The sequence below is a fragment of the Engraulis encrasicolus genome, chromosome 17 (assembly GCF_034702125.1).
Source record: "Engraulis encrasicolus isolate BLACKSEA-1 chromosome 17, IST_EnEncr_1.0, whole genome shotgun sequence".
Taxonomy (NCBI): Eukaryota; Metazoa; Chordata; class Actinopteri; order Clupeiformes; family Engraulidae; genus Engraulis; species Engraulis encrasicolus.
Genome location: NC_085873.1, coordinates 2,754,126 through 2,779,771, shown reverse-complemented (window position 1 = coordinate 2,779,771; position 25,646 = coordinate 2,754,126). Strand labels below are relative to the sequence as shown.

Below are 25,646 nucleotides of genomic sequence, written 5' to 3'. Positions count from 1 at the left end.
GCTGAAACGCTAAAAAAAACAAAAAGTGGTGCAGGGGTAAATTGCTAGTCTTGGGATTTTGTTTGTCGTGGTATTTAAAATAGCCAGGTTCCTCAGCATGGCAGTAAACATGGTGGCCGGTCGCGAGGGATGCAGCTGCCTCCTTTCCAGTGGTACCCAAACTGGGGGTCGGGACCCCTAGAGGAGTCACTGAGCTACTGCGGGATGAGAAGGAGAGAAATGCTCACATAAAACCATAGACATATATGATAACAGTGAAAAACAAGGATGTGGTGGCTTCCGCGCCAATGTCTTTTTCTGAGCGTTTCACTCCAAGATTAATTCCAAGAACAGTATGGCGAAAAGGAAGAAAGGAGTCGCACACAAGAGCTAAATGCAAAATCAAAATTATTTACTTTATTCGGCTTTGTTTAATACAGTTTTTGATTTTGCATTCAGCTCTTGTGTGCGATTCTTTTCTTCCTTTTCGCCAACAGTGAAAAACAGAAATATTGACCATATTGTATGGTTAAGTTCATAATACTTTTCATATGGTGAATTTTGACAATCAGCAATAGCAATGGACAAAAAATATTAGGCATTTGGATTATAATGGGAAAGGAGGGGTTGTAGAAATATTCTTTTGCCCAGAAGGGGGTCATAGAAAAAAAAGGTTTGAGATCCCCTGCTCCGTACCATGGCCCTCAGTCACCACACTGTGGCCCTCACCACTATACTGCAGGGGCCCCTGGCTTCCTAGAAAGGCACAGAGGGCCACCACAAGCACACCACACCACAAGCACATGGTGACTTGGAAACTATATACAGTAGGTATATATACAAGGGTGGGAAACAAACAACCTAGCCCCGACTTTTTTTTAGACCATTTTTAGTCGGCAAAACACAAATAAATAAAATTGTGGAAGCACTTCTCGACTGGTATAATGCCATGGCTGTATGCTTACAGTCTCATACAAAGACGGATATATTTGATGAAGCTTACAAAATTATTCATATTGTAGATAGATGGGCAATGCAAGTCATAGATATGCTATGTACAATAAAAGTGGCCCATTTTTCTGGAAAGCCACACCCATTTTTTCTTTTTCATCTTTTCTCTAAAGCCACACCCACACATACCCACGCCACATAGCCTGCATACCACATTGGCACCCACCCAACAGGCCCCCACCACACCACAATCGCATGCTGACTTGGGAAACTATAGAGAAGGTACAAGGGCGGGGAAAAACCACGGGCCTGATTTAGGCAATTTTAGTACGCAAAGAGCAAACAAACAAACAAACAATGAAACCAGAGGAAGATTACTCTTAAAACGTAGAACTGGCCTGAAATGTAAAATAAATTCCCAGCCATGCTGCCATCGTTTCCCAACTGTGACATAAAAATGGTCAGATTTTGAAAAACACTGCAGTAAAAAATGGTCGCTTAGTAAATGGGCACTGAACAACGTACATTCTTTTCCTCAATTTAAAACAGTTACAGATTGTTGTCCCGTAATGATTTGAGTGGTGTATTGTGTATTACCAGTCTTAACAAGAAAATGGGTCGTGCTTTATATTCCAAGTATGAGCATGGGAGCGTTAAAAAAAACAAAGCAATGAAAAGGCAATTGTCCGTCAAAGTGCTGCATTTTGTTTTTTCCCATTGAAGCCGCACACAATAATTCAAGAAACCATAGGCGCACTCTCTCACGCACACACAACGGTACGGGGGCAAATTGCTACACATACACACATGCACGCACGCACACACACACACACACACACACACACACAAATACACACCAGTATACAGTATATATATAGCTATAGTTATAGGCTTTCTGAAAGACCCTTTGAGCATAAAGTATACGCATGGTAAAACTGCTTCTGGTTTGAGGGAATACTTAAAAATGACTCACTCAATTGAATCACAAGTAGACATCAGCAATATTTAATTTCATAAGCAAATGAAATCCAGGCGGCAAGTCATATAGGCGTGACTTCATGAAATTAAGGCAGAAGTTGTGAATTTATTAATGCTTGTAAAAAAAAACATGGGGTTGGGGACGGCAGCATTGCACACAGTGTGTACGTATTTCAAAATGCATGTAATAAAATGACAAGGAAAAAAGACACAGATAGTAACGTACACAGCAGACAAGTACACAGGCCTGGACAGGTATTCTGGCATCCAGGGCATTTCATTGTGGGCATTTCCCAGGGGGCAGATGCTGTTGTTTTTGTGCATTTGCAAGTCTATTCAAGTCAATTGAATTTCCTTAACGAAATTGGCCCAACACTGTAGAAGGGGGCCTCACACAATTTCCCTGGCTTTCTTTTTAGCTCCTGTCCAGCCCTGCAGGAGGAACACAAACATGAAAAAACACACACAGTCTGACGGTCGAGTCTGTGCTCTCCCTTAATCATTAGCCAGGAGATGTGTCAACACACAGAGACAAACGCTAGATAGATGTCACAAGGGTCTGCAAGCCAGCTGCAGAGGGAATGTCACAGAAGCACTTGCTGGAGTTGTAAACATCTGTTGTTACACAGAGGAGTGGGGGGAGAGAGAGAGAGAGAGAGAGAGAGAGAGAGAGAGAGAGAGAGAGAGAGAGAGAGAGAGAGAGAGAGAGAGAGAGAGAGAGAGAGAGAGAGAGAAGCAACTTAGTCACACATACACACACACACACACACACACACACACACACACACACACACACACACACACACACACACACACGCACACGCACACGCACACACACACCTGTCTCCTTAAGCTGCAAATTAACTTAGCGTTCTTTAATGTGCATGTTTTTGTTTCAGCTTGTGCTTGTGTCTGTGCTGGAGTGTATGTGTCTTGTGTGTGTTTATGAGAAAGACAAATGGAGAGCGATTGACTGTTAGTGTCCAATAAATGAAAGGCAATCCACACCCATACAGTATGTCAAGATGCATGGATAAGTCCTGATATCCCTTATTTAGGTTTAAGAATGGCACTTTGTTGAAACATATAAGTTGTTTTTTTGCATGTTGCTTTTAGCATAAAGCAGCTTTGTCTTCCAACCTGTCCCTCCTTTTGGCCCAAAAAAACAAATATCCAAAAAGGGAGATCTGCACTGTTTCATTCTCTTGTGACATTCAAATAATGACGGCCATCCAAATATGCCATATCCAATATTCTTTGACTTCTCTGTAACAAAAATATCATTTAAATAAAGTTCTATATGTTTCCCTCTTTCTTAAAGTAATATCAAGTACTCTTAGTTTCACAATCTCATTTTTGACACAGTTATGTTGAGTGACAAACAGCAAAACAACAAAGCCATATCCCAAAATTGACCTCTCCACTCTTTACAGTTTTCAGATATGTAGCCTAACTACCACACAACGTTGCATCAAGCATGCGTTGTCCTCAATAAATACACATACAACTGTTTTAAATAATATCTGTTTGAACCATTCTACTTTGGGGAAACACAAAACAGCATTTAGCCTTTTTGGGGGGTAAGAAAAAAAGTTCATAAAAGACTTAAGAGAAGTTCTTTTCCTCTATTAAACTGATGGACTTGTCCGTTAGCATCTCTTTGCTCTCCGCAAACTTGTAGCCAAACAGTTTCATGGTGGGCCCGCAGACCTTCTGCACCACCTGCGCTAGTTTGAACGGTATACTAAAGCGCCACTTCTCCACCTGCTCCGATGAGTTCTTCTGCGTGGAGTACACTCCGCTAACCTCCTTCGAGGCCTGAGTGTTCCTGAGTATCCACTCCTTGACTTTGGGAGCGAAGGGGATGCCCGTGAAGTCGTACATCTCCGTGGCCTTGCGCATGGGGAAGCGTGCAATGTCCTCGTAGCGCACTAGCATGTAGCGGTCTCGTAGCCACTCCGGCTGCTTCAGGCCCACCTCGGCTGACAGACGGATGTTGTCGCAGTTCCCCTTGAGCTTCCGCACCTCGTCGTCGTCCACGGGCACCTCGCCGTCCACGGCCCAGCGCTTCCAGTTCTTGTACTTGGCCGCGAAGGCCACCATTCTGGACGCTAGCACGGCCCGCGGGTCGCGTACCAGCTGAATGAACTTGACGTCAAGACGCGGGTCCTCCGCGAGTGGGCGCAGGGTCTCGAGCTGCCGCACGCGGACCGACTTGATGGTACGGTGCTCCTTCTGCCGGCACCACTCGGACGCCAGCGTGAAGTTGAGCGGACCGCAGCGTCGCGTGCGGCAGCGGTACCGTTCGAACACGCCCTTCACCACGGGTCCGCACACGGGCTCCTCGCACAGCGAGCTACTCGACTCGCGTCGGAACAGGTTCGGCGTGACGTGGTCGACGGGCGCCGGCTCGATGAAGCTCTCCAGCGGCGTGAAGTCGCACAGGAAAAGGCCCTGGAGGACGTCACGGTACGCCGGACCCGCCGCCGACGCGTTGGTACCGCCCGTCTCCAGCGTCAGCGCGCGTTCTACGTGCCACAGGGGCTCGAACAGGTAGAACATGTTCCCGCCCTGCTGGTTGAAGAACTCCCCGACGAAGGAGGAACCGGTGCGGGTGGTAGCCAGGAGCAGGATGTGCTTCTTGCCCCAGGAGGGGAGTCGACGCTCGGGGTCCGACTCACGGACCTCCGTGAAGTTCTCCAGGCGCCGCTTCATGTGATGGAACCTGGACGGGTCCAGCTGGGTCCTGGTGAACAGGAAGCGCGAGGAGTCATTCTGCTTCGTCGCCGCCAGAGGGGGTACGATGGTCACCTGCAGCGGAGTCTGAGGGGTCTGGCGTGGGGTCAGCTTGTCTGACACCCTGCGGAGCACAGGTGAAAATAAATTAGATAGTTAACAACGTAACCCCTTAATGCACGCCGTACCTCCAGTGGCACGCTGTAATAGTCATTGAAAGTTAACTACTATAGTACTACAATACTGTGACATAACACAGGGCCTTTAGTAATGCACTACAATTGCCATTCTGGTAACAGCAAATTTATAACACCTTGTCTTAAGGGGTTAATAGATTGTCCAATACCATACAGTGCACAGATTAGATGGGTTAACATTAACGTCAACTTGAGTGTCATTGCACATGTTTAGAACATCTAATCAGAAAGGCCTATAGCATAAATGGCAAATAACTGGCAAAAAAGACAGATTAAGCAATTATTTGATGATCGAATGATCACAGAGATGGACTTCATTCCCTTTAGGATCAATAAAGTATCTCTACATGAGAATCATCATGTAAACCTCTCTGCTTTCTTTAAATGACCATTCAAATACATTGAAAATGTGTGTACACTTTATATGTAGTCCCTGGAGCAGTATGGCGTTAAGTTGGGTACCTTGCTCAAGGGCACCTCAGCCATGGAGTGTGGTAGGGAGTGGAAGGGTGCTATTTGAACACTTAACCTTGTGATTTAAAGTCCATCTCCCTAACCATTAGGCCACGGCTGACCCATTCATTAAGAAGGCTCAAGCTTACCGCGATATGATCTTGTTCTCCTTCTCGATGATGACCAGGGCCACGACAAACACCAGGAACACGGTGTATTTGATCCTCATTCTCAGGCACGCTGTCAGGTGTTTCCACATCACCACCGGGCTGGGAGACGGAGCGGAGCGTACGTGTTAGCAGCCAGCTAAACAGCCAGCCCACTGCCCCTGCCGTAGCCGGACTGCTCCACAGCCGGACTCACAGAGGCCTCATCCTCCTTCCCTCCATCCCAGCAAAGGCCTCCTCAATCTGGAAGAAAAAGTTCAAAATAAAAAGTTAGTTACCAAAAAATGACCATTACATCATATTTGACTACATTCATTACACTATTATCACATTTAGCTAACGTACGTGAAGTTGGTGAAAAGCTAAAGACATGCCAGTTAGTAGTACATGCCCTTGTATAATATTCTTTGGTTTGATAGGCAAACAATGCCATGGAGCTCTTCTAAAACCTGGAACACAAAGCTTGGGTGCTAACTGAGGAAAGGTAGACGTCCGAAATGTCTCGATTAAAAACATGTCCTATGGGAAGCATAGCGGCGTAATGGACTGGAAGTGTGCAACCTTACTGTATAATTGGCTATCGAAGACGCATTATGAAGATCTAATCATGTAATCCAATTAATCATCTGAGTCCTCTGCCTGTCCTCACGTTTTCACTGTCTAGGTACAGCACAAGCACTGTACAGTCAACACTGTTCAAGTTTTTTTATATGTGAAGGGCAAAGAAACACTGTTTCACATTTATCTTGTGCAGGCCTACAGCATAGATTGCCCCAATCAGTCTGAACAAGATTGCTGCCGTATATTGTGCGATATAATGAATATGGTGCACTATGTGATTAGCATCAAGGAAAAAATAGACTACAACCATAAAATACCAGGCTAACTACCATGCCGTCTGTGAGAGATATGAGCGCGTGTGATTAATGATATGTGCACAAAAAAAAAATGAAATTTGGAAATTTCCTGAAGGCATTTTCCCCCCTCTTCTTGTCTGGTCTGTCAGTTTTATGTTTCTGTATACGGGCCAACGATTGGAAAGGAGTGTCTGACCTGTCAAAGTGACAAGCAGCGCTTTCACAGAGCCCAGTAATCAAGCCCACCTGTGGCTGTGCCTGTACCTGAGTGGGTCGCGGTTCGCGCTTCACACAGAACGCACCTACTATGCCAGACTTCTGACACAACCCCTAATCAGTCAAAGTGAAAAGTGTCAAAGTGGAAATGCCAGTGAAATTGCAGCTCTCTTCTCTCCACCTTTCTATCCATCCAGAATGCTTCTTGGTTTCCCTCTATCTCCCCAACCCCCTCTATCTCTCTCTTCTCCCCTCTCTTTCTCTCTCTCTACAACTACCTATCCACAACCCCCCTTTCTCTCTTTGTTTTTGAAATTGCAGCTCTCTTCTCCCGAGCCATATAACCCTATCTATGTAACCCCCCCTTGCTCCTTAGTCTCCATCTCTTTCTCCCTCTTAATCTCTCTCTCTCTTTCTATCTCTCCCATCTCTCTATCCCTCTATCTTTCTTTGCCTATGTCACTCTCTCTGGATCTCGACCTTCCCTCCTCCTTTCAACACAGACATTCCTGGCACACAAGCTTAGTCAGCAAAGAGTGAAGAGGGAAGAGAAGCAGAGAGGTAGATAGATAGATACTGTAGATAGAGAGAGAGAGAGAGAGAGAGAGAGAGAGAGAGAGAGAGAGAGAGAGAGAGAGAGAGAGAGAGAGAGAGAGAGGCAGAGAAAGTGACAGAGTATTTAACCTCTTTCCTCCATTTTCACATCCTCATGTGCAGAAACCGTATTTCAAGTCAACCTGAGGCCGAAGCCGGCTGGACGACCGACAGGCAGGTGGAGGCCTGCCAGCTCCACAGCTGTGCCGTGTGTGTGTGTGTGTGTGTGTGTGTGTGTGTGTGTGTGTGTGTGTGTGTGTGTGTGTGTGTGTGTGTGTGTGTGCGTGTGTGTGTGTGCGTGTGTGTGTGTGCGTGCGTGTGCATGTCAGAGGGTCTTGACAGGTCAGCGTCTGTGTCAACAACTCAGGGCCTGGATGAATGTGAGTGTTATCTGATGAATCTGCCCATGGGCCCAAACCCCCACACCCGCTTTTGCGATCTGTGGGGGAGCTGACTCTGCCATCACCTCTCTCTCTCTCTCTCTCTCTCATTTCATCTCCTCATGTCTGTCCCTCCTTCCCTTCCTCTTGCCATCTCTCTCTCTCTCTCTCTCTCTCTCTCTCTCTCTCTCTCTCATTATTCTCTCTTCTTCCCAATTATTTTTTCTGCGGGAAGGCCCACCCACTCTGCTCCCTCACTATCACCACATGCCCAGTAGGAGAAGCCGTAATCCAGACCCCACCCTGCAGTCTCTCTCTCTCTCTCTCTCTCTCTCTCTCTCTCTCTCTCTCTCTCTCTCTCTCTCTCTCTCTCTCTCTCTCTCTCTCTCTCTAATAGCCCAGCAGGAGAAGCCTTTAGGTTGGACCCCCTGTAGAGCCAAGTATTCACTCTTATGTTTGCCCCTCCAGGTCATGCCAACATTGATAAAATAGGACTGAATTAGCACCACAGATAACGGTAGAGTGCCACAGATAATGTTAAGGAGTGGAGTCGGCGAGTGATTAACTCTAAATGCCTGTCGTAAAAAAAGAAACACTTCACTTGACCAGCCACTGAGGAGAGGCTTCTGTTTTCCGCTATGCCCAGGGCTGGTCCTAAGTATTTGGGGGGGCCTAGGCAAAGAGGGACATAGGGCCCTTTTATTCTCTTCACACTATTGGGGAGGGGGACCCTCAAGAGAGATTTTGATAGCAGTGTTGTTGCACTTTCTGATCATTGAATTTAGGGAGGTGTTGCCACACTCGCAAAGATGTCACTGCTTGTTATTTGAATACCATTCAGCTGGGGCCTCTAGGCAATTTCCTGGTTTGCTTACCTGGTTGTGACGGGCCTGGCTATACCGTCAGCTGAAATCACACATCTGTTGGCTCTATCTACATACTGTAATGTGTAGCCTATGCTGTGGGTGCCATGCTGGGAAAATGAGACATGTGATTCTTGTTATAGTGTGGTTTCTGCTAGTAACATAAGAACTTCTAAGTGCCTATGAGAGTGAATGAATTATGTCAACTGTATACAGAGTGGTATCGTAGAAGTGAATTGTGGATAAACGCCTGCACAGTATAAAGAGGCATGAAACGGATAGCTAACAATATTATTTAAGTTTGGGAGGGAATAAGAGACAATACTGTATGGTTCCCTATCATCAGGTTTCAACCAAAGAAACCTTATGGATGATAAGTAAAACCTCAAGTTGCGAAAATAAGTCGTGTGGCATACTCGACTGAGCTATCTTGACCACAACGAGATGAATGTTAATCTTCACAATCACACTTGTCATCTTGACCTAGAATACCAAATTACTGTGGGAACAGACAGAAGATGTTGAAGATGTGGAAAGCGGCTGAAGTAATTAATTTTGTATGGAAGAGCAAGCAGCAGAAGCTGCAAAGCTGCAAAAGCCTCAAAAGCGAAGGAGGGCGTCATAAGCGTTAAAGTTGAAGTTAAGTTTAACTTCAGCGAAAAATATGTAATGACCTGTGACGCAGTTCGGCGGCAGCCAATAGAACGTAACATTTTTCTCAACATAAGCTTTGTTTGGTTGCTCTCCCTGCCTCCCTGCCCTCCCTCTCACTTTTACCTCTTATTGCACTTTACTTGAAACCTGCTGCTACTAAGTATTGTACCCCAAACACAATTTCATTGCCTTTTTGACAATGACAATTAATTCTTGAATTCTGAATCCTGATCGTGCGTTCATTGTTGAATCTTTTGCACATTCTGCATCCCTGATCTGTGCTTTCCCGGCGGGACTCTTTTTAGTCAACGCCTGCTGTCTGTTCTCACAGTTAGACTGTTTAAGTTGGTGGTTAAGTAAGACACCACAGGGTTCCCTATCAGCCACTGCCATTGATTTACTGCTGAGCAAAGGTCTATCTACAAAATATGCCAGCAGGGCAGGACGCTTTCTGGTGCCGTCAGGCAATGCCATGTCCACTCGAGTGGGTTTTTTTTCTACCTCAATGGGTAAAACGTGCAGGAGTTGTGAAAAGAGGTCCTATTGCATACTCAACTGAGTTTTGTTGACCACAATTAAATGAATGATAATCTTAACGGAATAGTATATTTTGGAGGGACCCGTAAAGTAAATTCAAAAGTGACTTTCACACAATTACAGAAGTTAAAAATGTTGGAAACATTACTTTGTGTTTAAAAAATGGTCTTTCTTTTTTGATTATGCCTCCTCTTATGTCGGTTAACGCTTTAGTTTGCTCGAGGTGGGTGGGGGAAGTTGAGACACCATGTGTTGGCCTGGTATGTTGGTCTGGTGAGGTTAGGCAGGCAGAAGCGGATGGCCTACAACAAGGACATTTAGTTTAGTTTGAGAGGAAGTTGAGACACTTGTGGCTGTGGCCTGGTGTGGGCTAGGACGAGCAGGGACAGATTATGAGTCCTTGAGCCGCTGGGCCAGACAACAGACATGGCTGTTGCTAGTTTCCAAAAAGAGCCAGGGTTTTGGGCCAGACCCTACGCTATTGGGTATTCATGAATTTGTCCAATGAGAAAATACAGTTGTAAAAGTGCAATATTTAACGAAATGTGAGGGTGGAAGAGCCCCTTAGTTGTTGGGCCCCTGGGTCTAGGCCTGCTAGACCCATGCAGTAATCCCTCCTTGAGAATGAGGCTTGTCAGACAAAGCAGATGGCCAAGAGGAAGGATGTTTTAGTTTAGTATAGTTAAGGGGGGAGTTTAGACACCGTGGTTTAAGCCTCGTGGTGTAGTGGGAAAAAATCTGGGTGGCTAATAAGGATGATTTAGTTTAGGGCGGAGGGGGGTAGTGGCTGTAGTGGTAGTGACTACATGGCTGTAGTCTGTTGGTGTACTGGGGGAGGATCTGTGTGGCTGAAAATGATGGTTTAGTTTAGGGTGGAAGGGAGGGCGGGAGACACCATGGTTTTAGTCTGGTGGTGTGCTGGGATGGATGGCTGACAAGAATGTTTTTGGGGGGAGGGGGGATAGGAGATCCCATGTTTGTGGTCTTGTGGTGCCGAGATGAGGCGAGATGCGGATGTTTTAGTTTAGGGGAGGAGAAATGAGAGCGCCAACCTTAGTTTTCTGTCGTTGTGGTGTGCTGCGATGAGGTTCAATTTAGAGAGAAAAAGACATAATTAAATAATAGGACTCTGCGTGCCCGCACTACTAGAATGAAGGACAGTTTCTATCCTACTGCCATTAGACTTTTGAACTCAATACGTCACTTGCCCCCCCTCAATACTTCAGGACTCTCTATACTGTGAGATGTATATGGACTTTTATATATCATATATTATACTGTTAATCTATCTTAAATTTTGTGGGCATCTGTGGGTTGCTTCCAAACATAATCTCACTGTTTTTATATCGTGACAATAAAAGCACTCTACTCTCTAAATCACTTAAGAGAACTGGTCCAGCTCAGATGTCTTTCTTCTTATCTTTTTATTTATTGTTCATTAATTCAGGGGAATAACTGTGGCTAAACTCGGTCCAACATTCGATAACAAGAGCATCTTCTTCAGAATGGGCATGGCATCATCATGGATAACAAGAATGCTTTGTTTGGGGAGAGGGGATAAATGCATGCCTGTCACAACCAGGGCAAAATGACGACAACTGTGGGAGTGTGGCTGGCAGCACCTACCTAAATTTCACGACCGAAAAGTTCAATGATACTGCTGCTTTCAAAATCTCTCTTGAGGTGGCCCGTCTCTGAAGAGGAAGGGTCTTGTTCTGCCTTCAAACGGCCCTGGATAAGTGACACCATGTTTGTGGCTTGGCGGTGTGGCTGTGGTGTGTGACTAATGGCTAATGGCGGGGAGGTTGGGGTGGCGCGTGAGTAGAGTGCACAGCTGGACAGCTGGAAACTTGATTCCTGTCAGTGGAGCCATCTGCTCCTTAGAGCTTTGACATCGTGTTAAGGAGGTGAGATTCAAACATTCCCACTGCCAACCACCCAAAAACAACCTCACTCCCATATCCTCACTCTTTACAACAGAGATGATTGATAAGGAAAGGACGGTTCAAAAGGTTTTGACGTTAAGGCATTTAGGAGCTGCTGTCATATGGCTGCCATGTTCCAAATGAATACAGTTCAATGAGAAAGTGACCTTTAGGAGGCCCGGCTTCTGGACCACCCAACTCTTTACCGTGACCCCATGGGTTCTTACACATTTTCAGCCATGATTTTCCATGAATTTCTCAAAACCTTTTATCAAATCTCTGTGATGTTGATGTGACCATCGAGGTAAAACCACCAAATAAGGCAATTATTTTATGATAGCACCGGCACTTCAATTTCATGTAGATAATTGATAAAACAATAGATACAATTTCCATGACTTTTCCAAAACTTTGTGACAAATGGTCATTTTCCATAACTTTTCCAGAGCATGGAAATTGAATTTTAAAATTCCACCCTCATACACACACCACTTTCGCAGAAGACAGCGTCTCTCATTCAGGTCTGAACCCACCTACCCCTTCCCTGCCCAAGCCAGCAAACCCCTTCTCTAATCTAAACACCAATCCTCTACCCTCCCTCACATATCCCAACACACATACCTTTCCCTTCCCAAATGTTCCCACTCTCAACAAATCTGTCACCCCTCCCAAAAAACACAACCCCCACTCTTCCCTCTCTTCCATAAACACAAGATTCCCCAACCCCACCCCCCTAATCTAAAGAACCACTACTTCAGAAAACTCAAAGGGACTGCACCTCAGGGAGGCAGGCCCTGGCCACTTTTGGCTGGGATCCAGAGCCACCATTCACTTTTGCTTTTGCCTGACACCTCCAAACATCATGCTGTTGGTGAAGGAAGCTTCTCCTCAAATCAGGGATGTAAAACTTGTTTGCTTAATGAAATGTGGACATAACATGAATTCCAAAGCTAAACCCTTTTTTTAAATCAAATTTTATTTAGTTATTTTTTATTTAATGTATTCATCCTAAAGGAAATTAAGGATTTGTGTGGTCATTTGTACATTGAAATCACACCAGCAATCTTGTAAGCCTATAACTACAGCACTTTGACACACTATATTGTATCTCCTCGTGCATCAGTTGATGTATAAGGGAAGAGCAAAGAAATAAACCTGCCAAGACGTCTCCTGATAAATGACAACAGGTTGCCTTTGCCATACCATTTGTTGGACATGTTTATTTAAGGAGTGTGGGTTGTATTCGCTTTGTAGGGGGGCTGCCAGGCATGCACACAAATGTCAGGGACACTAACACAGGGACAGCACCTGTCTGATTTGGGACAGGTGCATTCTTCTAGAGAGGACACTGAGAGAATTTGACTTTTTCACATTCAATCTTTGTGTTGATGGTGGAGATTGTGTTGCCTGGCTCTTGCCCGACCTGTAGTTCCGCACAGCTTCATGAGCTCCACTACTAGGTGCAGGACAAAGGCTGACAGTTTTGCAGTGAGGTAGAGCATTTGAAGAAGACAATGGTTGAAATGTAATCCTGCCATGTAATAAAAGAACATTTCAAGGATTTCAAGTGTGCTGACTCCTCACTCCAAAACTTCACATTCACTCTTTAACATTACCTTTAAGACAAATTCATCCCAACTATCATTCAAATTTATTTAATAAACCACTCAGCATCAAAATGTTAGGAAGTATTGGAGAAAGTCTTTCAATGCCCATGGCAATCCATGGCTAACTAAACTTTGTCAAAGCGGACCTTAGTGAAGCTAAAAATGAAAAAGGTCTGAATAGCCAGAGTATAAAAATAGTGATTGAGTGAATTGAGATGGCCTTAAGCCATGGCAGTAGGCCTATGTACCATTAGGCTTTCAATCAATCAACTTTCCATTACTCAGAAGAGGCAATTGTGCCAGTTAATGACCGTGAACGTCGAACCGCAGTGACTAAAAATACACTAAATAAATACAAACGCCGTCAAATTGAATGCCCACCACCAGCCGCATTTTGGGTTGATGCTAACTGAGGACAGAGCTGAGGGCAGGACTGTGCCCTGTGCGTTTGGTTGCTTCTTTTAGCTCCACCACCATTGCCACACACAAGGCCGCTTACAGCTCTGACTGGCCCCAGGAGAGTCATCTGAAAGGGCCTCCCTAACCATATACAACGTAATGAGGACTAAACTCTTGGCCCCCCTTCTCGCTAGGCCTGAGACAACTGACCACTTTGTACCCCCCTGTCGGCTTCCCTGGGTACCCAAGTTATAATCAAGGCTTGCCCTGGTAAAATACTGACTGGATATCAAAGAAAAAGAAAGACAAAAAGTAAAAGTAAAAAGGTCCACACATCCATCCACAATGTAAGGCAAGTCAAGTTCAAGTCAAAAGAGTTATTCAATATGCTCAACATCTTACTCAGCAGTCTCTATGGGAACCTAAATGAAAGAGAACTTTAGTGGCGATACACTTTGTGAAACTTTTTGCTTTGACAAGACAGGCCACTGTCAAAGCCAATAAAAAGCATTGTTATAATTTAAATTTACTTTGTAACACTCACTTTGTCTTTTGACTAAATAATCATGAACACATCACAACTAGTGCTATGCCTACATACACCTATGATTCACTCAGCAGTCTTGTCAACTTAAAAGACAAATAGATGTATAACGTTCATTATGTCTTACTGTTTAAAAAAAGACTTCAGTTTTTCTTTTACTTCACATATGTAAAAGTTTTATCTTTTACCTGATATGTTTTGACGGTATAAGTCATATCGTCAAAACATGTCAGGTAAAAGATAAAACTTTCACATGTCTGAAGTAAAAGAAAAACCTAAATGTTACCCCTTTAGTCAGTTTCTCTGACCACACAGTAACCTTTTTGCCTTTCAAGTCCAGAACACTGACTGTCTGTCCACCTCTGATGCACATATTTCAGGATGTCCGACTCTTTCCTCCCCATCAGCAGCAGATAACTCATATCCTGTTATCGAACATCACCCACTTCCTGTTTGGGCTTGAGTGAGGCGGGCGCAACAGCATGGTAGCAGTCAGAAGGGAAACTGGTGAAAGGGGACAAAGGGGTTAATTCTCCCGGGCGCACTGAGAGTGGGGCATAGAAATTGGTCTCCATTACATTGTGGGGGGTGGGGGGGTGGGGGCTGTGCCGTGCTGTGTTGTGTTGTGTTGAGCAGAGCAGTGTTGTGCTGTGTTTCCATTTCAAACCGTGTTACCTGGGGACCATTCCATCAACGGCGGTAACCCCAAATCCAAGCTCAAGTCGGTAAACTAAGCTATTTTTAGACAGAGATCCGTTCCATCAGCCTTGCTAACCTGAAACTCAGCTGAGTTGCCACGGTAATTTATGCTCCAACGTTAACCTGGTAGCTCCCAGGTTTAACACCAGGCTAAATGAATAAGTGTTACACAAAACATGAACCTGTAGGAAACAGCTGTCACAACGGTCACGTTCCGCTTGATTCCCGCCATCATTTTACGAGATCAAAGCGAGCCGGTCACTCTATTTTAATAGTAGGCCTATCTATGATGTGATAATGCCAGTAAAAACTACAATAGTTACCATTGTCTTTCATTTCGCGGGATTTCTGATAATTAGCACATTTAAAAAAAACATTTATAGTGTTGATTTACTATGATATATTGGACAATTCCTTCCATGATGATGAAAACGTGAATGGCACAGTGGGCAGATGCGTCCCGGGTTCAAGTCTTGCATGGCGACATGTTTTGCCTATTCTCTCCTTTGATGTCGCTTTGTGGCTGGCTTCATTTGCTGTCAAGCAATAGGTCTACCAATAGGCCTACCTTAAATGTCATTTAGGCTATTTTCAGCATAGGCAATAAAAAAACGTCTTCACAACCACCTTGCAGATGCCTACGCTTGGAGTTTGTATGGCAATGATTCCATTATCTCTGCCTAACGTTTTACCTAGTCTATGCCTTTTATCATAAAATAAATTCTTCTGAAAGATAAAATTAAAACACTTCAGATGATGCAAGCATTTTATTTTTGCGCATTGAAATGATGGCAGTCGAGATTCGGATGAGACTCTCCCTTTGATAATTGAGTTATGATCTGTCATTACGCATGGTGGGGATTGAACGCTGGTCTCTCAATCAAAGTGCGGTTGCGTTACCGCTCACCTACAGATGGTCGCCTAATATCTCTGATAAAGACTTGATTTGACAAGGCATGCCCGAGCCTACAACATGATCGCATTTTCGACAATCGTCGATATGGACTTCCATGTACAACAGGCACGAGCGCAACGCCAGCTCTGATGAGCGCGGCTGAAGTGAAACTAGCCAAGACGCAGCTGATCCTCAGTGGTGGAACGGCGTCTGTCTCAAGTTTAAGCTGCTGTTAGTTGAAACTCCGCTTTTGCGCGTAAGCGCCGCTGAATTCAGCGCCAATGATGGAATGGTCCCCTGGAGAATGGTTGGATTTACGTTTTTGCCTTTGTCATATACACTTTGTCATATACACCTTTGTCATATATATCACTCTATGTAGGCTAGTTGACTAACGCAAGGCAGACAGATATCTAATCGATCGAAGTAGGCATAGTTTGAGCAACATCATATTTGGATACTACAATGTTGATTTCTGAGGGAGAGCTGACGCACGGCATTCTGGGTAGTAGGCAGCGACATACCTGCTCAACGCGGTACAGCTGGCCGAAAAAACAAGGGCTGGATTTCAAGCTGTGCCGTGCCGTACTTGCTAATCGAAAAGCAACAAACGACGGCTGAGTTGTGCCATTCCGAGCTGTAGGGTAAAAAAACGGGCAGTGGAAATGGGCCTATATTGTCTTGGGCCCGGCCAAAGCTGTCAGCGTCCCTGGGAGTCAGTCTTGTGGTGGTGGTGACTTGCAAGAGCCCAAAATAAAGTCTCTTCCGGAGATTAAAAAAGATAACAGAAGGGAGTGGGTGTGTGGAGGAGTCGAGTGGAGTGGAGTGAAGTGGAAGCAGCATCTAGTTCATCAGTGTGTGTAATTACAGAGAGGAGGTGTCTTGTAACGGCTGGCATGCAGGAGGACAGCAGACCAGACGGGCTTGTCTCTCATGTCTAGAGATTTAGCTAATATGTGTCTACTCCGGGGCTTTGTTTTGGGGAAGTCTAATGGATTATGGCTGACACAAATTATTGCACCACAGGAAACACAACCCTAAATCAAATAAATGCAGCCACAAAACTGTTTGTCCGTGAAGAAGTTGATTGAGAACTCTTATTTTGAAGCAATGGATGACTGGTCGATATGCCTTGTGTCTCATGTCCGAGGACTTACACGTCTACTCCATGGCTTCGTTTTGAGGAAGTCTCACCTCTAATGGATTATGGGTGACGGGAATTATTGCACAGAAGGAAGCTAATTCTGTCATCAGTGCCACTGACAGCTTTGGCCCAGGCATAGGACAAAGTCATCTGACAGGGCCCCAAAAACCAGGGACGGATTACTGCATGGGCCAACCAGGCCCGGGCCCGGGGGCACATGAGTCTATGGGGGCCCTGAAGCCCAGCCTCTATATTTCCATGTCTCATAGACTCTTTCTTCTGGCCTGAAACCCTGACTCAATTTATAAACTAGCAACACATGTTTCTTTTTCTCTGGCCCAGGGGCCCATGGAATCATAATCCATCTCTGCCCAAAACACTACATATAATGTAATAAGGTCCCAATTCTGGGGGCCCTCTCTCCCTGGGCCCGGGAAAAGAGACCCCTTTGTGTCCCCTTGACAGCTTCCCTGCTGTCACAGACCGTTTCTCAGTGAAGCGGTTGGTACAGGACTCATTTTTTGACTGAGGGCATTGACCACACACACTTCATTTATGCTATACAGTTTGTTGGACAGAGGCACACTGTGCAGTATTTCTTCCTGAAATCAGGGAATACATCAACTGGTGGTATCAACTTAACAGTTTAGACAGATATGAATATTTTATCAAGCATTGGGAGATATCATTCTTGCTGAAAAGCTTTTCAGGCGAGACAAAAATGCTTGATGTAAAGCAGATGCACAGTGGTGGAGGACAAACACACTCTCATAAAAACTGGGTGTTTATATCAGGGATATGGGTATCAAGTTATACCACAATACCCATGCCGTTTTGCATCTCTTGATGTGATGAGCTCAGGCCATGTTTCTACATGGAGTTACTTTAGGCATATAGACATGTTATTATGTAGTATTTGTATGTTTTGAGCATATGGTTCATCTTGGTTGTGCAGCTACAGTTGTCACTTCTCTGTGCCAGTAGCTGTGAATTTAAGTGTAAATGAAGGGGCCCCTGTAATTCATTTGTAGTAGTTATCAGGATGGCATTATGCTGATGCTGAATGCAGCATATAGTGTAGTTTTCTATGCTTGTTTTTATGTCTTATAATAATGTAAGTGTATATTTCTTATATGTATAATCTGGACCCTGAGGTTATATTATATCTATGCCCAGGAGTAAGGCATCTCACCTCCACTTCATCCAGGCATTGTTCTGCCTATGTAACCATGAGGTGCTCTGGTCAGCTAAGTGTAGTGTAGCGTAACTAAAATGTGTTCTAGTATGATATTGTGGTGGTAGAAAAAAAAACATTATGCACCCAGACACTTAAGGTTTATTTTGGTTAGACAAAAATAATCTATATGGCCCATCTATATTTTTAAAAACTGCATGCTCTGCACTGATATTTTGTAAGTGTTTGCGTCTGCGGTCGAAGGATTATGGTCTACGCAGTCACAGTGAGAGGAAGAAAATGACAAAAATCTAACCATTTCCTGTTTGCACCAAGGCAGCGTGGTTACAATTGACCATTACATGTGTCACACCGGACGGATGCCTCGTATAAAAACAACGACCAAAATGAGCATGGAGCCCACAAGGTATTCTAAGATGCGCAGTGCAGAGCAAGTGCCGTGCTGTGCCATGCTATTTAGCATTTTATGGGGTGGATTCCCATTTCCCAAACTGAGCAGAGACATAAATGAACTGCAGTTAAAACTGGGTGCAAAGCCTTGACTGAGTGGATGAGGATGAGATGGCATTGTCCGGGCAGCGGAAAGATAATTACAGTGAAATTACTTATTCCAGCCACTGCTGCTGCTTCTGTTTCTGGTGCTACTGCCTCTGCTGCTGTTGCTGAGGTTTTGATGTCACAGAGGACAAGCACACAGAAAAAGGAGTGTCCCTGAGAGAGTCTTATTCTGAGATAGCAAAACCATAAGTTCTGAGATTGGCATATCAGATTTCTGCAGAGGGGTGCACGTTTGAGTATGATAGGGGGCATTTATTTTTAACTGGGCTGTTATCCTGAAAACAACAAACTGTTCTAAAAGCAATCTCTCTCTATCTCTCTCTCTCTCTCCCTCTCTCTCTCTCCCTAGTTTGGTAAGGATGTTAGCATCCACGAAAAGATTTTCAGAACCCATTTGCGTGCAAGAGGTCCTGTAAACACGCCGTTTAGTTGCAGGACTACATGTAAACAGTGTGTGGCCTGGGAAAGCAGAGTTTCCCTGGGGACCACCAGAGAAATGAGTTAAGCCTGCTTACAATTTCAACCCACCCAACCAAATCGCCATGGCAACATTGTGATGTTGCCTGACCAATAGAAGCATGGATCGCCAATTGATTAATTCTGATTGAGGGAGAAACAGGAGGGAGCCATAGCTCTTCTTGCCAAGAGTGTCACTGAGCATCCTAGGCCCTATGAAAGATTACAAGGCGTTGTAATTGACATATAAGGACTTCCTGTCTATGCCAGGTCATCGACAAATGCAAATCATCGGCGACAAATGCCATCATCCATTGCACTTGCATTTTAATTGCTCACTCATAACATATCGGTCGTAGTGACTGTGAGCTTCTTCAGGCGAGTTTACACATGTAATTTCAACAGTAAATGCCTGCCATTTCCTCAGAACAGTCCTAACCTTTTGCCTCTAGTAGTACCCCTGATTCTTGACGCTTCTTGTCAACATCTAAACAGTAAAAAAAACAAAAAAACGTTCATTTCAACACTTCAGAGAGTTAATTTAACATCTTCAAGAGAGTATTTGGTCCCAGAGTACTCTCTAAGTGTTAAACTGACATTGCATACTATGTGGACATGCTGGCAAGCACTCAAAGTCAAGTCAAGTCAGCTTTATCAAGTGAAGTCAAAGCATCTGATAGAGAAGATTGTGAATCAAACTAGCGACTTTCACATGTTATAATTTGTTTTGTATAGCAATGTGTGCATTCCAATATGCGACCTTGCGTCCTCCACTTGTGCGTGTGGCCTCAGGTTTTGCTGATGTCCCGCCTCCGTGGAGAAAACAATTACATTTCCCCGCTGTCAGCTTAGCCAAAAACAATTTTTGGGGGACTATTCTTCATTCACCATCCAGTTTGCAAATGAGAAAATGACTTTACAATTGAGCTTTTGCGAGATATTGAAATAAAATGCTGTTGTCAGTGATGTCATCACGACGTATTACTTCCTGGTACGAGGCCACAAGCACAAGTGGACGCAAGGTCGCATATTGGAATGCACACAATGTGTGTTGCTATGTCATCCCTCAGGTAAGCCCACGTGTCACTGGGGCGGTCCTGAGTTGACAGCAACGGGAAAGTGGTATGGGGGTGGATACAGCTATAGTTGTGACATTAGACCAACAGTTTGGATTATTTCACTGACCGGAAATGTTTAGGCGAGGGTTTGTGCGTGGGTGAATACTAAGTGCCAAATAGAAATTGTGTTGTATTTGCATGTGATGTTTAATCTTGTACCTCATTTAGTAGTCATAGACCTTACCTAACACAACTGAACAATTACAAGTTGCTTAAGATGCTAAAACAACTAGAGACATAAACAGATGGAGCATTGGACAGTTCAGCGTTATGCTGTGAACAACATGCCTACTGTGTATACCTAGTGTTTTATTGTGGACTAGAGATCAGCTTAACCCATTGTAGCCTGGAGACACATATACCTGCATTCAGGTTCCTGAGATTCGAGGGATTTTATTAAGAATGTGGATATGTTAGAGCTGAATGAACACATTCTAAAGCAAAATGACGGTCCTAGCTTTTAAATGCAACTTATTTCATGTTTGTATGTGCTTCGGATGTTGAGATATGTAGGATTTAAGAGGCAGAGGGCACCCTTTCCAAAAAAGGGCTTAGGCTATAATGGGTTAAGGGATGTTGAAGATGAGTTTTGTGATAAGGTAGCCATGAGAGGCAGGACATTTTAAGCAAAACTGAGAAGCCAAAATGAGGCCTTATTTCCATTCCCATGACACTAGCAACAAAATGGCCATAGTGCTTTACATAATAAGAACTGATGCTGGGATAACTGGTTTGGCACCTATCATGTTATCAAGGACACTTATGAAACACTTTGATAAAATAAAATGTCAGTGTCATGTCTCCTGAAGTGGTGAAAGAAAGGTAGGGCAGGCCGGGCATATTACACCGTGAGAAACATGAACACTATACACCAAGAGCCCAAGTGGGACTCGGCTCAAACCTGCACCCCTCTCTCTCTCTCTCTCTCTCTCGGACAATCTGCTGCTGCTTGTGTGGTGGGCTTTGTCCAAAAGTGTGCAGGTGTGGCGAGAGAACTGGTGATAGTGATGAATATTGAAAATAAAGAAATAATAAAGATATGCACACTGATATACACTCCCACTTGAAACATCCCCTCGCACTTGGTAGTGTGAATCAGTATGAATTTTCTTATTTCAGGTTTTGGTCCAGGACGTGTTTGTGTGTGACTGTGAGTTTGAGATTTAAAATCCCTGCAGCCACATTTTCCTGCCAACACAAGTGATTTCATTGAGTCGCTGATCAGACAGGTCGGACTCTATGCTTTGCCATTTCGTCTGATTTAGAGCAGGCTAGGTTAAATTACTGGCAGTTTTTTTGCTTGTCTGAGCCCACAATTAACACCTCTGGAGCAAGTAGTAGAACACACACACACACACACACACATTGAGGGCACCGGATTGTAAGCAGTGGCCCGAGAGTGTGTTTGATGGCTGCCTAGGGGGCTTTGCCTGTTTGGACACTTCCTTAGGAAATGTGAAGATACACAATGTGCCTAATGGAAACGCATGGGCAGCCATGGGTAAGCGGATAGGGTGTCCGGCTTGTATCCTAAAGGTTGCCTGTTTGACTCCCGACCCGCCAGGTTGGTGGGGGGAGTAATTTACCAGTACTCTTCCCCATCCTCCTCCATGACTGAGATAATCTGAGCGTAGTATCACTCCGTCGCACTGCTCCCTTGAGGCGCCATTAGGGGTTGCCCCCTTGCATGAGTGAGGCATACATGTAATTTCATTGTGTGCAGTGAGCACTGTTTGCTGTGTCACAATGACAATGGGAGTTGGAGTTTCCCAGGTGGGCTTTCGCTTTCACTGTCTAAATATAGCCTAAATTATAGCCCTTAAATATCATTTTAGTCAGTGGGCCTTTAAGTTGTTGTGGGGTGAGAGACACTTGAATCTCCTTTACCACTGTCCATGAGCTAGGAAGTAAGTAAGTGTGATCCATCTCTCTATAGCTTTGTGCGAAGCAATTCCACTTCCAACCTCAAGGGTGATCAAAGATGAAAATCACTTTGTGGTGCTTTAAGTGACTGCGGTTGCAACTTGAGAATCAATAATACACAGTGCAGTCAGACAGTGTCTAAAGTGACAACCTGTCCCTATAAGCGCACATATTCAGTGGATCATGGCACCCTGTAAAATGATATAAAATATAGAAGTCTGTAAAGTTCAAAATTCCTTTGTAGTTTTAAAAGGCTTTCAATATGTCTGTTTATAACATCCTCCTACTGATTTAACCAGACTAGCCACCTTCTCACCCTACAAAACTATCCAAAAGTCCACAATGACTTGTCTTAAGGACACGGCCACTGGAGAAGCGGAAAAGAGAGTGACGTGACGATGTGTCCTTGTGAAGATAAATGTTGCAGAACTGAAGCTGAAGAAGTGATAATAGACTGTAGGCAGCAGGCAGTTGATGAAGCCACAATTCATCTTAAAAAGCACACATGGATAGCACTGAAGAATACTGTATGTAAAACTAATTGAGAATGACTTTAAAAGGGCAGTTTGTAAAAGGACAAATCAATGGACAGTGGATAACAGTTCATAGATGTTTCAGGCTGCAATACCAGCACTCTGGTTCATCGCCCTGATGCTCCTTTGAAAACTGTCATATCAAAATGTTTTCAATGAAATAATGAAAGAATAACTAAACTGTAGACGATTTACCTGACATCTTATCCGCTCACTTTTTGATACCACTTTTTACCATTTTACCATTAAAAAAAGAGAGAAAAAAAGGCTATTCCTCTCATCACTGACATGGCACTGGCCCTTAACTGCAACGTCGCAGTGGGCCTAAATAACTTCATAATTATGATGTTGGCTATCCAAGCTATGGGCAAACTTTAATAAGTTTTTATTTGGCAAAGTGTCAGCTTGTCAAAACCCAATAGTGTGTTGCTGTAGGATTTACAGCACAAAGCCAAGAAGGTACTCACACAGCCACGTCTTAATTAGCCCGTTAAAACTACTGTTGCTCTGTCCTTATAAATGACGGTTTGTGAGAGCATAATTATATACTAAGATAAGTGCCGTGACAGAGGGGTAAAAAAACACTTGTTAGGGCACATTGCGGGGCCCCCAGGTGCATGCACCGGCACCACACGACGTGTTCTGTCATGTTTTACCGGGGGGCCGCTAAGGATTTATGTCACGAATGCTTCCTGCAACACTCTACACAAAACTGAACTGGTAGCTTCTTGTCACATCCATCACTAGAGGTGTACGTGAGTGACCAACGCACAGCTCAAATGCAGATGTTCATTTTGGCATTTCATACCGACGTTGTCATTTTTATGTTTGCCGCCATAATTCTGCACATTAGACATGGTGTACTTCACGTCCCTCAGGCGTAACTGGCCGTGAGCTGGAAGCGGACCCGTTGGAGTGGCATGCTCCAAAGAAGTCTCTCTGCGTCGTGTATTGCGGGGATGGTTAAAAAAAACCAAGCGCGCTTTTACGCAGGGCTTCTCGGTGCGTGACATTCTCACCTTATCGACAGTAATGCATTTCTCAGTTGCATTAGAGAAAATGTCACTGTCGCTGTCAACATCGTCTGTTCATCCGAGGTTCTTCCTCGACAGCGAGCGGCATCATAGCGTTTCTATAGGCTATAGCCTAAGCTATACCCACATCCTATGGCTGCATCTCGTCCTCCGCTATACCACACCACATTTGATGATGCTATTCCAATCTTAAATAGAATGAGAGACGTTCTAAAATGAAATGCAATCTCACAGAGATTAATATGGTGACTTCTTCATGAAACCAGAATGCAGAAAAACGCAAAACAAACGCTATACTTTACCATTGGAAGTCGCATCGCGCGATGCGCTCACAGGAGGTTCCAATGCATGGTCCTCTGCACCGAGGCGATGAAAAATGTAACGCACTTGCTGTACTTCTGTTAATCCCAAAGTTTATGAGACGCGAATTAAACCATCATGGCTCTTTGCTCCGCTGCGATACTACTTCCAGCGATGACAAGTTCACTGCCCTCTGGACACCAGACCACAACAAAGGACGTAACGTTGTCCATACATTGCCCTAATGAATGCACAGAACGTAAAGGGGCTATAAACTTTAAAACTTTGGATAAAAAAAAGAAATGACCAGTCTCAAGCGTGGGGAATAATTGCCGTAGTTATCCTTCCTCTGCTTAAAGACGTGCAAATATTCCCAAAAAGAAAAAAAATACTTTGACGTCTGATTTACTCCCAGCGCACCGCGTATAGCCTCCAGTGAAGGGTTATCTGCCGCTGTTCCTAACTGAATTCGGTCGCACAGTCCAGCCCATCACGTGGTGCGCAGGGGGTAAAATACTGGCCATGGTCCCCTCCCCCCTGTGAATCGGCGCCCATGAATAAGCACAAGGACCCCAGTGTTAGTGCCAAAAGGTGCAGTGTGTATGTAGTGGAGCACAGCTCTCTGCTGTACCATAGTGATGATCAGTCAAACCAGCCATTCAGCAAATAGGGTGTATTACCATGATGGATGTGTGATAAAATGAAGAGTAGGCCCATTTGTTAAGACATGTTTCTGTATTGCAAGTGTGCGCTAGTGTTCCCACAGCGCACATGGAATTGAATAGGGTATGTTTTCTCTTTGCTTGTTTGTTGGTGATTCTGCTGTGAGTCATATAGATGCACATAGGCGTACGCTACATAGCCTGCAAGATGCCACACATTGCAACCATCCACACTTCCCCCTACAATACACAGGCAGGAGAGAGAGGGTCACACAATTATAACCTCAGGTTAACATGTCATAGCTCACCAATGAAGAAAATGTCATAGGCCTAGGCAATTAAGAAGCATTCGTAAACATTATGGAAAATCATAAGCGCCTAAAGTGAAGTGTTTTTTTCCAGTAGCTGCTTCATCTACCAGTCTAGTTCCATCCCGCCCCCTGCTGACGAAATTGAGATATTGACGTCTTCACTTTGCTTCCATGGTACTGCAGACACCAGCAAGTTATAATTCGTCTTTCAATGCAATTGAAGGACTAAAGGCCTGAAAGTAAATGGAACACGCTGACCTGCCATTGGCTCCAATCTGGGCTTTAGGTATGGTAGAGATAAACTCACACACACAAGCATGTTTTTTTTAAACATCGCTGTTCTGTTTGGGCACCAGGGCAGCTTACCCCTGTCCTAAGGGCATTTTACCACACACAATGTGAAATAAATAGTGTGCTGTGCCAGTGATACACACAATGTCCTCTCACTACCCCACCCCCCCATATGCAGCAACTTTTAATCATGATGGGTTTTTTTCTTTTTTCATATTAAAATACAAGCTTAATGTGTGATAAACATCACCAATAATTAACTACCATATACCATTTTAGTATCATTTGAAAGGGATGTTAGACCCGCAATCATACATGGACTGATAATCTGGTATACACACAGTAAATATCAGGAATTTCCAGGTGAGGTGTCCGGCTTCAGCAGTCGGTGCTGTTGGGTTTTGCATTTTCTTATTAACTGGTCCATGCAAAAAGGCTCAGGTCCATTTGGGTCGGAGTTCAGCCCTGCCTGAAGTATTGGATTGCTAAG

General features: G+C 44.4%; 1 protein-coding gene across 1 annotated transcript; it reads right to left on the bottom strand.

Moving 5' to 3' along the window:
* Window positions 1-1,932: 1,932 nt before the first annotated feature.
* On the bottom strand, window positions 1,933-24,365 carry LOC134467699 (carbohydrate sulfotransferase 3-like). The gene is made up of 3 exons (XM_063221558.1): window positions 23,895-24,365; window positions 5,444-5,704; window positions 1,933-4,768 (listed from the first exon to the last, which is right to left on the bottom strand). The coding sequence occupies exons 2-3, from the start codon at window positions 5,551-5,553 to the stop codon at window positions 3,514-3,516; spliced, it is 1,365 nt and encodes a 454-aa protein (XP_063077628.1). The 5' UTR covers window positions 5,554-5,704; window positions 23,895-24,365; the 3' UTR covers window positions 1,933-3,513.
* Between the last annotated feature and the right edge of the window lie 1,281 nt (window positions 24,366-25,646).

Bases quoted from the DNA above. Each gene is read 5' to 3' on its own strand.
- LOC134467699 (XM_063221558.1), bottom strand. From the start codon at position 5,553: ATGTGGAAACACCTGACAGCGTGCCTGAGAATGAGGATCAAATACACC. The intron at 4,769-5,443 runs GTAAGCTTGAGC...TGTGCTCCGCAG, and splicing joins GAGAACAAGATCATATCGCG to GGTGTCAGACAAGCTGACCC.